This window comes from Chenopodium quinoa, unplaced genomic scaffold, assembly GCF_001683475.1.
Source record: "Chenopodium quinoa cultivar QQ74 unplaced genomic scaffold, ASM168347v1, whole genome shotgun sequence".
Taxonomy (NCBI): Eukaryota; Viridiplantae; Streptophyta; class Magnoliopsida; order Caryophyllales; family Amaranthaceae; genus Chenopodium; species Chenopodium quinoa.
The window spans coordinates 1,238,393-1,250,685 of record NW_018742205.1 but is presented as its reverse complement, the minus strand read 5'-3'; the positions used below and the strand labels follow the sequence as shown (position 1 = coordinate 1,250,685).

Here is a 12,293-nt window from a genome sequence, read left to right as displayed (position 1 = left end):
TTTTTCTTCAAAATCACCACACTAAGAGTAAACAATATAAAAATTAGTAAGACACATAGTTATGTGCACCTCATAAGCATTTTCACGAGCTAGCTATCCTAGCATATGCATACATTGTACTCCTTCTACCTTACCGTTTGTTTCATTTTCCTTTTTAGGCTGTTTTTAAAAAATTGCTTCATATTACAAATTTCATGGGTGATCATAACTTTACTCTCACAAAAGTTACTTTGGATCTCACCAAATTTCTCTCACCAATTACACTCAACCAAAAGTTAATTTTAAAGTACGAGTAGAATATAACCTGGGGCAAATACTGCAACAAAATGCCAATTTTTAAATACATAAATTAATGCAAGAAAACTCGAACTAAAAGTTGTACTTTTATTGGTACATGGAAGTTACTAGATGTTAAGCGGCTATGGCGGATTGAAGGATCATATCCGTGACTTGCTCTCTTGTGAAAGGAGTAAACAGAGAGAGAAAGGTATTCATTATTATTTATCATGAAAAAAGATAACACTAGGAAGGTATAACTGAAATTTTGTTCTTAACTTTCACAAGTTGATCTGAGAAAATCAAAACTAAGCCAAAATAACCAATTTATCAGCCAATTCAAGAAAATATGAAAAACAGTTTACATTAAAATTGAAATATAGCATAACAAATTCAATGGTAAAACAATATTGATAATATACATTATGGCATTTCTTGTTCTGAACCAACATTACAATATTACACATTTACACTAGATATTCCAGTCTCACTAGATGGAGACCTATTTTCAGCTAACCAGTCTATCTTATTCGTCATAGAAACATCACTACCAGAATAGCAGAAACCACTTATGAAATGAACTGTTATCAACTTATCATTACAACAAATGTGGCATTGTACAGAGACTGGTAGTAATAAAGTTATGCTATACAGGTGATATAGATAGTAGAAAGTCTGGCTGTGGTCTTTGTAGAGATATCCCACAGAAGGGACATAAGGGATTAGGTAACAGATTAGTTATCAAAGGTTTAACGAACGACAAAATGTCAGGGGGATGATCCTTCATGGTAAATAATTGGAGAGGTGGCAAATTTGAAGCACGTCTCCGACAGCACACGCAAAACCATAAAGTAGTAAGAGGGCAAACCTTCATAGAGACGGCACAACGAGTGAGTTTATGCTGTTGAGGGGATTCCTGATCACTAGATTTTATGCCTTTGCAGGATGCAAAATCTGGAGAATCGAAAGGAACAGTAGCTGAACAGAAGCTACACTGCTCTTCTTCTGCGTTGTAATCATACATGCTTTGCAGCCTGTTTTAGAGTGAATTATGCCTGGTCAGTATGTATAGTATACTACAAAAACCAGTATAGCAGGAGTGAGTGAGTGTGACCAAACTACCAAAGAATACACCATCAAATATGGGAAAAGCTACCAGCAGCAGAAAAATGACTCGAGTTTGTTTAACTAACTGCAAATGACCATTAAGCTATAGAACATATCATTTCCGAGATAGAGACAGTAATTCCACACTCCATGACATTTATTTCCCCCACACTCTTCTTCCCTTTGGTTTGGTTTGGTGTCTTCTGTTTCTACAGCAATTGAGAGCTCAAAAGTTTAACTGTTTAAGTTCATACGGCCATATGGAAGTCATCTAACAGCAAAGGATTTATGACGTGGTTACAACTTTCATATACAGACCCGAAGCAGAATGAGGAAAAAAAATCAAGCATAAACTCAACCATAGAAAGGATCATAAGCTGCCAGAAATCAATCTAAGCGTTGTGTAGCATGCATTATATGTCAAATACTGATTTAAATAGTTTAACTTATGCAATATAATTCAAGTGACAAATTTCAGCAGCTAGTAAAGATGTTGAGAAATTACCTTGCTCCAAGCCCTTCAATTTCAGATACAAGAAGACTTAATTGACGACTCACGCGATCTCGATTTTGCGTGACCCACTTCACCATTTGAGTGATTCCAACAGGATTCCACAATTCAGTCTCTGCTTTCAAGGTCTGATCAGATATATTGCCATAAACAGTCGATAAACTCAAACCCACGAGCCTCTCTCTGAGTTCTTTCTCACTGTTAAACATTATGTCCATCCACAGTTGCTTTTCCCCATATATATCGGCTAAGTTAGCTGGTTTGGCACAAACTTTGACAGCCTCAAAATCAATTAATGGTATAACACATCTACATAAAATGTTGAGCAGGTGCAACTGCCGAGAACTGATGTTCAACATATATTCAGGCACTTCTAACAAGATATCGTTGATAGAAGGATCCAAATAATCCTCGAATATTAACTCCAGCCACCTCAAAATTATGTGCTTGATAAATCTAGTTGCAAATGGCTTGAAAGCTGACAAAGCAGCTACAATATCCCAAATAACCAGATGTTTTGTATGACACTCATACTGTTTTAAAGACCACAGCAGCTTGGATCCCCAATATCCTAGCTCTTCTTTGGAAAAACCAGGGATACCTTCAACATCAAGCTCTAAATTTGCAGTTGACGGAATATCGATATGTTGCCCTCCAACCCAGAAGAATTCAACCCCGGCCCTCTGGGTCCTGCATATTAAAAGCAAGACAAATATTACTGTCCATATACTTTTAAACACCCACATGCTACACAAATATTAATGCGAGCTTATCAAGTAATCAGCACCAGATTTAAACATAAGACAGCTTCCAAGCACAATTTCTAATAGTCAGAGCCCCTTCTTCACTTTCTCATACCCCACAAAATGTCCGCCCACAAATATTAGAGAACAGAAACTATTTTACAAAATTTTCAGTCACTAATCTACAGTTTTGAGTTTTTATTCCACAAGTGTTCCCAGCACATGAAAATTTCTACATTTGCAGTGCCAAGCAACTAATTTCTATATCTTCGACATCTTTTTTAGACAGTGGCTTATCCAGGAAGTCAGAAGTGTGGGTTCGAAATCATCAAATAATAAGATATAGCTCCGTTTTTTTTTTTTATATTGCAATGTTGATGTTTTCACGCTTGCCAATGCACATTCTATTACTTAATATCTTTAATTATATTTTTGTAATAAATATACAAAGTTGATATCAAAAAGGGGGAAAAAAATTAAAATGGCTTATATAAGCATTCGGGCTTTCATCAAGTGGTAATATTTGGAGTTTAGAAAAGAAATTGAAAAAAAAAGGGGATAAAAATAAAAAGGCTTTAAAAAAACAAGTATACATGGGAGTTTTGAGATGAAACTGAAAAAAATTTGGAGAAGGTAGTGAGGGTAAAGGAAAAGAGGGGAATTTTTTTTTAAAGTTCAAGTGGTAATATTAGGAGTTTAGAGGAGAAATTGGAAAAAAGGGGAAAAAAAATAAATGATGTGAGGCTGAGAGTCGAACCCCAGACCTATAGGGCCCTAGCACACAAACCAAACCCTTGCTACCACTGAGCTGCACTTTTTTTTTTCCTATATTACTTATGCACACAAATTCTATTTTTTTAAATTAAATAATAATAAAAAATAATAAATAAATAAAACCTTTTTTTCCCGAAAAATCAGTGGGTTCAATGAACCCACTTGAACCCACCGTGGATCTGCCACTGTTTTCAGGGGTGTCAAAAATAGAATAGTCATCAAGGGTACATGGAATCAGAAGATTACACTTGAATGAATTTACTAAAAGCTAGTAGTGTGGACATTAAACCAGAAATGATATGGGCACCAGTCAAACATGGCCGAATACGAAAGTTATGGCAGAACACTGATACCTAGATTGGATGAGTTTCCCCAAGAAGCCTAGGGGCGAAATGAACGGTTGGGTCAAGTGAAAGGAAGATGTCAAAATGTTCAAATTAGGAAAGTAAGAGTAATAAAGATGGTAAAAAGATACCTAATCAACATATCACCTGCAAAGCTATACATCTTGCAGGATAATGTTCTTCACAGAGCTCGTGGCATCATACAATAATTTGCAGCAATATTACAAAGGAGACAATATGTTCATATTGTAATTGATTGACCCAAGGAGGAGCAATATAGGTAGTCTAGTATTATTACTTTATTAGGTTAAAAGTCCTTAGTTTTAGTATAAATAGAGAGAGGGGAGAAAGGAAAAGGGAGGCAGAATTTGGGAGTGAATCCTTTTGAGAGAGTTGTGACCTCAAGTCACTATAGAGCTTGATAGGCTAAACCTATCGATTGTGTAAATCGTTGTTTTGTTAATTAAAGCGTCAATCTTTCTTCTCTATTTTACTGTTCTATCACACATATGTTGGGTAGGTATTTCACTAACTCTTTACTGTAATGCTAGGTAAGGACGGTTAATGGGTGGTAGCCACTGCCACGACATTGAGAGTGGAATAGAGAGCAATCATAATAAATCACAAGTTACTCCAGGAAAAATTGAAACAGGTATCAGGAGTACCTTTTCTGGTACATATGATCTAACTGTCCAGCATCAAACCTGCGTGCCTGAAGAGAGGTACAAAGTAATGTTAATCTTTATATGTACCTTTTCTGGTACATGGTAATTTACTACACCGTGTACACATTATACAAGGACAGGCCACAGTAATTGTAGTCTACAATCGTATGTATCAATGTATCACATCTTTCAGATATGCTAACTGTAACAAAATAAAAAAGGTGCCTTACAGCTACTTTTATTAATTTGATGTACTCAAGACAGGAAATAGAATTGGAGCGGCATACAGCTTTGTTAAATTTTGTTAATATAGCAGATACAAGAGATTTTTCAATTTTAAAACTAAATAGTTATGCAAGTGATTGATTAAATCTGATCCAAGGAATACAACATACAGAAAGAAAGAAAAATTAAAAAAATAAATAAAAAAAAAAGGTTTTGCATCCAGGGGGATCCAACATATCTCCAAAAAATGGAGTAGAGCATCTTAAACTAGGCCATAAGACAGGCATTGATCTAACAAGATATCTATGAAAGAGGTTTAGCTGAAGTAGCTTGACTGAAGGAAGAGTCTAAAGGCCTAAGCTAATATTATAAGAAAAAGGGATGAAAATGAATCAGAACTTCTCATCCAGCTATAGCAAAAACTTTCTGCATAAGGGAATGCCAATGGTTTAAGCAAAGAATATAGTAAATTAACAACTAAACTGCAAGGTGAGAAACAAACAAGCATTTTAACAAATTGAACATCATTAGTTTGTAGGGTGAACTTGTGTATGAGTAACAATATAGCAGTAGAATAACAGGGAGAGGAATCTTCATACCACAGCAAGAGCTAAATTTCCAGGGGAAATTGCCACTCCATAGCACGAGTCTGAAACAGAAGGATGCTGCCCAAAAATGAATAAAAGTTTTTAAAATCTCATTTAAGTTCAATTCTGATGTCTATAAATTAAGAGACAGAAATCCATACATCAGAGGAGCTTCTGATTCCAAGATTGTTTGGTGGAACAGATACTTCAGACAGAGAGCCCTTATGATATACCCATCCACGCATTGAATTATCCTACATTAACAACAACAAACAATTTTCTGGATTAAGTTCTCCTACCTTTCAGTAGCATCTTAGCATCGATGTGTTGTTTGGTCCAACAAGTTAAACAACATCCCTTATAAGTAATAAATCCATGGAAGTTAAAACTTCACAAGCATGAAATTAAATGAAATAATTTCATTGTATATTATTTGGTCAATACACTAAAAATAGAACATAGCAAAATGACAACCCCATGACAAATTAATGGGAAATATTGGTACTTCACGTCCTCTAGAACGGACCTAGCCCCCTCCCCCCAACTGCCACACACATACACAATAAATAAAGAAACTTGATATAACATACCAGTGACCAGCCAAACAATACGGACAATGCAATCCCAACAAACATATTAGGCCTAGGAGTAGACAAGTTTTTTCTTCTTTCCACAATTCACATAACCTCATAGGCAATCACTCCATGACAAATTTCATCACAAGTATAGAACAGCATATATGCTTCTTAACACGATTAGGATAACTTGATGAAATCAAGCAAAGAGAGTCAAAAAGGCTTCCTGAGTAGAAAAAATTAATCATGAATTCATAAGCATTTTATTAAACCATTACCTGACTGCAACTATATAAACAGTGTCCATCAAAAGCCCAAGCTAAACCTGTGACCTGAAAGTTGTAAAGCATGAGTAAAATTCTTCCATTTCTTAATGGTGAATTCAATCGAAGGAATAAACTTACAGCTTGGACATGAGCACCATATGATCCAACTTTAATTGTTCTCTTGGCCTTTGTATTACATGTCCATACTTCTAATGACCCCGATCCTTTTCCGACAGCTAACAGAATCTTCCTTGGAGATTGAACTGGAACATACAGAGAAATTACTGACACTAGTACATTATCACCAGAGGTAACCTATTAAAAGAGAAGAATCTAGTCAACGTAACGCTCAAGATACAGCTACATTTGTGATCATCAAATGTGGAATTAGTGAAATGTACCTCATTAATTAGAGAGAAGGGAGTCTGGTCAGTTTCGGACAACTTTATGATATCACAGACACGTGCACTCCAGATTTTTACACTGAAAAGCCATTCAATTTGCTTATCACATGTACTCATATACAACTATGCAAGTAGCGTAATCATGGCGCAAACAGAACCTACCTGCCATCACAACAACCAGAAGCCAATAGAACCTGCGAATTTGAATCAGAGACAAGAAAGCCCCAACTCAAGGCAGTGACCCATGCATCATGAGCCTGAATGACTCCCATAAAATCCATGTTTATCGGATCATTACTATAACTATGCTCAACAGAGTAGTATGCTGATCTATGAATCCTCCAGATTGAAATACCTCCAGACTTAGTTCCAACAGCTAATAAACAGGAGCAATCACAAATATTCTCGGGATCTGTTGCAGACAAATGCAGCTGCGGAGACCATGCAACAACAAGCGATGCCAGCATTGAAGAGCGTGAAGCATATTGATGAGCAGTCAAACGACAATTAGAATGGTCATTTGGAGTCTTTTTAGAGGAAGTCATTCCATCTTTGGCTACAGAAACATTTTCAGAAGAGGTGTTTACTTTCCCATAGCCACTTCCCTTCACCACCACCTGCCAAAATATTCAAGTGCATCATTAACTGCAAAACAAACACCTAAAGATGGAAGCTAATATAAACATAAAGACTCCATGCTAATATGTAAAATCAAAGAAAATATGAGACTGATAGAAGGAATACAATACCTCTGATGAATCCTGCACATGTAACTGGACAACAGTAACCTTCCATGATTTTTCTTCTGCAATCCACATGGGTGCTAACCTAACGTCACTAGGATTTAATGCCACAGCTTCAGCATCTCCTGATCAAGTGTAGAAAAAACTTGAAAAAGTCATTTCTGAAAACATAAGAGCGGAGTTGGATTGATTCACAGTCTAATTTTTAAAAGATAAAGCATTCACAACCAATAAAGCATGAGATCAAGCGGTCCATTCCACCCTCCTCCACAGCATCTCCTTAACACTATCTTACGCACATATCTCATAGAATATAAAAAGTAATAAACTTGTCCAATCCACTATAATATTAACATCTCTTGAATATTTATATGAGCTGTAATTTTACACCTCCTTCAGGATATAACACTACTAAGATACATTGATTCACACATTCACCATAAATATTCTTCCCCTTGAGTCTAGACAACTTTCAATAGTCCATCATCTCATACAGTCACTGCTTAATACGGAGTAGTTAATACCTCATCTCTGAAGACTAAGATTTAGTCTTCTGAGCGTATTACAATAAACACTTTCACTAGTTATAGCAGAAGTAGATATATGACCAATACAACATTAAATGCCAGTAACTCATTAAAATTGACCTGAAGAGTACAAATCATGAACATACCACTAAATTTGACCAGTAAGCCTTTATTAGAGAAATCCACAAAAACTCCTCCAACCCACCTGCAATAATAATAAACATAAGCAATTTGTTTTACTGACAAAAGTGAGCTGCTTCAGATGAGATATATGTGACTCGGGACAACATTGAAAGCTCTGATCAATTTTATAGTTTACACAGCAAAATCAAAAGACAAATACTGGATAAATGACATATATGTTAAATTACTTTATAGAGGAATTAAACTGAATTGTTCATGACTATTATAGAAGTTTTTTTAACATAGTGAGTATCATCCAGTAAATAATTTTGGAAGTACTTATCATAGTTAGTTTCTGGTAGTAAACATTCTTCTTACACGTGTAAAATTAAGTTGGAAGTAAATACACATTACCTAGTTCCAATAATGCTATTAAATCGTGGGTTTTACCCACCAATCAATTTACATCATAAAAAATACATAAGGCAACTAGGCAAATATAGCTTCACTAACAAGGTCATGGTCACTTACATCCAGTCAGTGTTTAGAAAACTCCCGGAATATTTGAACTCATAACAAGGATTTTGAATGGCATTTTGTTTATTGTTGAACAAATAGAGCAATAAGCACGTGTATATATTACCAGAGACATAACTCTAGAGGACACCATCTAATATTACCTATCTCTACTCCAGGCTTCAACCGGTTGCCCAGCTTTTAAAATTTCACCTTGACTATGATCGGCCAATAATATTTGTTCAGAAAGACGACCCACATTAATCAAAGGACGAACTTTAGGGAAACCGCAGTTCCCATTAGTTGTAGGTACGCCCGGATCATTGGGTTGGTTGGTGGGAAGATTGCTTTCATTATCCACCCTGAGCCACTCTGGTTCTCCTAAGGTAAAGCAATACAGCATTGAGATTCTAAGAGAACATATAAAAATCATTCAGCTTAAATAAATAAATAGTACATTTAACTATTTTAAGTACAAAATATTAAAAGAAAAAAAAAATACCACTTGTATTAGTTTCATGAAACTGGACAAGGGCCATTGGACCTTCTAAACGCTGCAACGTGCCAACAACCCAGACATTCTGTTCACCATCCATTTTGAAGACCTATACATTCAATATCTGCATGTAAGCGGTTTCAATTGGTAAGAAGATAATATATTCAAGGAAAATCACAAATGAAAATGCTGTGCACCTCCACCGAGGAATTCTCTTCCAAATCTGAACTTCGAAAAATGACCGACTCTGCCACAGCTTTCACTGCATGACTGTCACAAAGAGAGTCAGCATTTGTAACATCAATCTTTCCTAGATGATTGCAGTCCTTGCTTCAGTAAAGGATCCAATCAATAAAGATCATAAAGACAATACACATGTGGAAGAAATTTGTCCCAAAAAAGTGACTTATTAAACAACTTCTTAAATCCCACAAAGAAAATTTCACATTTTAACAGGTCATGCATGAAAGTAGTCTAGGAACAGAAATGAAGAGGAAAAGTAAAGCCAAGGAACCGTATTCAATAAAAACACTACACCAGACAGAGAGAAAAAGGCACATACTCCCTTTTTCTTTTATGGTGGCTTCTTAAACTGAAATTTGTTTGATCAGCAGCAGTAGTTTTTTCAACTCTTGTTCGACCAGCTGAATCCTAGTCAGCATGATGGAAAAGTACACACTGAAAAGATTATAAATGAAATTGTTTTACAAAAAAACAGAAGGAAATCTGATTAAACAAAAGCAAAACTAACTCACATCAAACACGGCCGATGAGGGAGCTTCAGGCTCCCCATAATTGATCTTAGCAAAATATGCATGCATCATGTCTGAGATGTCCATTACCTGGGAAACAATGTCATGAAACAACTTATCTTAAGAGTTCTAAACAATAAGTATTCAAAGAAAGGACCTGGAGACCTCTTAGGGCTATCCAGACTATCCATTTCCTCCAACTACATCTCATTTAGCAATGAGGATGAATTATGAATATGTTGATCACCTTGTTGCAAGTTGCAAATACAAGGTTGACACTTGACAGGACTAAAATCATGTAAGACCCTAGTAGCCTGGACTATGATTTTCTTTTATTATAATTTATTAAAAAAAAAAAAAAACATTGAATGGAAATTTTTTAATTTGATAGAAGTTATCTTTGTAATTTAGTATTAATGTAACGACATGCCATTTCCCAAGAACCTTGGGCCATGCCTTCATATGTGCTTGGGAGTGACAAAAATTGTGAATTCATGCTTCGTGCTGGTTTGCCCCAATGCCATGAATGGTAGACCTTCTTGCTGTTCTGTCTCTATGAATTTTACTAACCCAATTACCCAACAGATAAATTATAGGAACTCAAATGGTAGACTAATTTTTTCCATCTCTTTCTATCTTTTTTTTTTTTAAAATAAAGAAAGTCACTCTTTTGCAGCTATATAACTTATCAAGGACAGCCCTTTCAAATTGACTATTAGCATACCTCTATCCAATCAGCTTGGAACTCACAATATGGTTGGCGGTACACCTTCACAAGCCCTTCAGCAGAGCAAACAGCAAGCAAGCATCTGGAAAGTGATAAAAACAATTGCCAACAAATACATATGATATCCAATAACCCAAGTTTAAAGTTAAAAAAATAATAAAAATAGAAAAAGCCATATAACACACTGATACAAACATAACCCATTGTAAGACACTTAAAATGAAATGCTTTGATACCCATTGTGACGAGTGAATCCAACAGGCGACCATGAAAGTGATCGAACACAAGGTTGACGATCTCGTGATAAACAAGTGGGTAATAAGCAACCAGAGAGCAAATCTGCAAAATTTTATCACAATTTTTGTAGCATCAACATAAAGTTTCCCGAGCTCAACGAACCAAGCAGAGCAAAGCCAAAAGCTATAGTTCATCATCTTTAATGCAATTTCAGTACTAACACCAAATTTAAATATCAATTCTACAAGCATAGAGAAATTAAACATATGATTATTTTAAAGATGATTATATATAGCATGAAAATATGAAATTAAACAATTAGCAATTGAGTATAATTGAAAATGTGATTACCTGCTTTATCAATAACACCAATTGGAAAAGGTTTTCCAGGAGTAAGTGTGATCACACCTCGAGGACTTTGAGGATGTTCTGGATTCTGAAAAAGTAATTCAACCAAATTTCATCAAATTCAACTCTTTTATTTTCAAGAAATTCAACAAAATAGAAATTATAAAAAAAAAAAAATACCAGGATAGTGACAATGTCGCCAGTAGCGACGGCGATTAAGTTATCGTCGGACCAAACGACGGAGTTCGGAAACGACGGTGGGTTAATAAGGGAGGCGACTTGAAAAGGAGTCGCCGGCGACATTTGAAATTCCCGGCGAATTTACGACGAGAAAATTGGAGGGATCAAAATCCGGGAAAAGAATAGGGTGAGAAATTGAGTAGCAGTGTTTGGTTAAGAGTGAAGTGAAACCCTAGTTCGAAACCTGTGGGAGGCAATTTTGTGTCAGAGAGTTTAGGTTGGATGTTCACTTTTTACTTGACCTACTTCTACAATATTAATATTTTTTTAATTGGAAAAATTGGCCAACAACACCAACTATGATAAATGTGCGTGTAGCAGCACAACCTAGGGTGCAATCTACATCACAAACTATGTCATTTGGTGCACATAAAGCAAAAATTACACCAATGAGCTAAGATTCCATGGAAAAAAAATGGAATCTTCATTATTTTATAATTGTTTCAATATTATATAAACTTAAATGATTTTCCATCACGCGTGACTATGTTAGTCTTTTCTTCTATTGATTATTTTCAATTAAACAATTCTTAACCTCCACCATTTAAGTGGATTCCTTCAAAAAGTTTTTGTTATTATATATTTTCTTTCGTTTGCTTCTTCAATTCTTTTTTTTTTTTTTTAAATTGATCTCTCGTGATCCGATTGACTTAGTTTCCTCTCCCTCTGCACTTAGTCAAATACTAAATTGATAAATTAATAAATCATCCGAAAACCATTTCATTCCACCAAATTTTAAGATACATAAGTCACCATCTATTACAAAGCCCCACAAAATGCTTCAAAATAATTAATTCAAACAACAATTTTAGAATTAAGATTTTATGATAGGCCAAATTCTTTTTTTTTTTTTTTTGTTTTTGTTTTTGTTTTTGTTTTTGTTTTTGTTTTTGATGTACAACAATTTAATTGTGGAGGTTGTGAGAGAGAATATTTAAAGGAAAAATAAATAAAATAATACCGTGGAATTGGAAACTAAGTCAATCACAAGAGATGTGAAAAAAAGTAGTTGAAGAAGCAAATGATAGAAAATGATGGCGAATTTTTTTTGAAATTATCCACTTTAATGGTGAAAATAGACTAGTGTTTAAAGTAAAGCAATTAATG

At 35.1% G+C, this 12,293-nt stretch overlaps 1 protein-coding gene across 1 annotated transcript; it reads right to left on the bottom strand.

Moving 5' to 3' along the window:
* Nucleotides 1-656: 656 nt before the first annotated feature.
* LOC110727897 lies at nucleotides 657-11,506 on the bottom strand. Its single transcript, XM_021907489.1, has 20 exons — nucleotides 11,127-11,506; nucleotides 10,950-11,034; nucleotides 10,598-10,700; nucleotides 10,359-10,443; nucleotides 9,638-9,724; nucleotides 9,445-9,533; nucleotides 9,080-9,152; nucleotides 8,889-8,991; nucleotides 8,551-8,767; nucleotides 7,894-7,952; nucleotides 7,227-7,345; nucleotides 6,640-7,094; nucleotides 6,475-6,556; nucleotides 6,212-6,388; nucleotides 6,086-6,139; nucleotides 5,394-5,486; nucleotides 5,245-5,310; nucleotides 4,421-4,467; nucleotides 1,889-2,584; nucleotides 657-1,310 (listed from the first exon to the last, which is right to left on the bottom strand). Exons 1-20 carry the CDS (start codon nucleotides 11,247-11,249, stop codon nucleotides 923-925), a joined length of 3,201 nt encoding a protein of 1,066 aa, XP_021763181.1. The 5' UTR covers nucleotides 11,250-11,506; the 3' UTR covers nucleotides 657-922.
* Nucleotides 11,507-12,293: the final 787 nt, after the last annotated feature.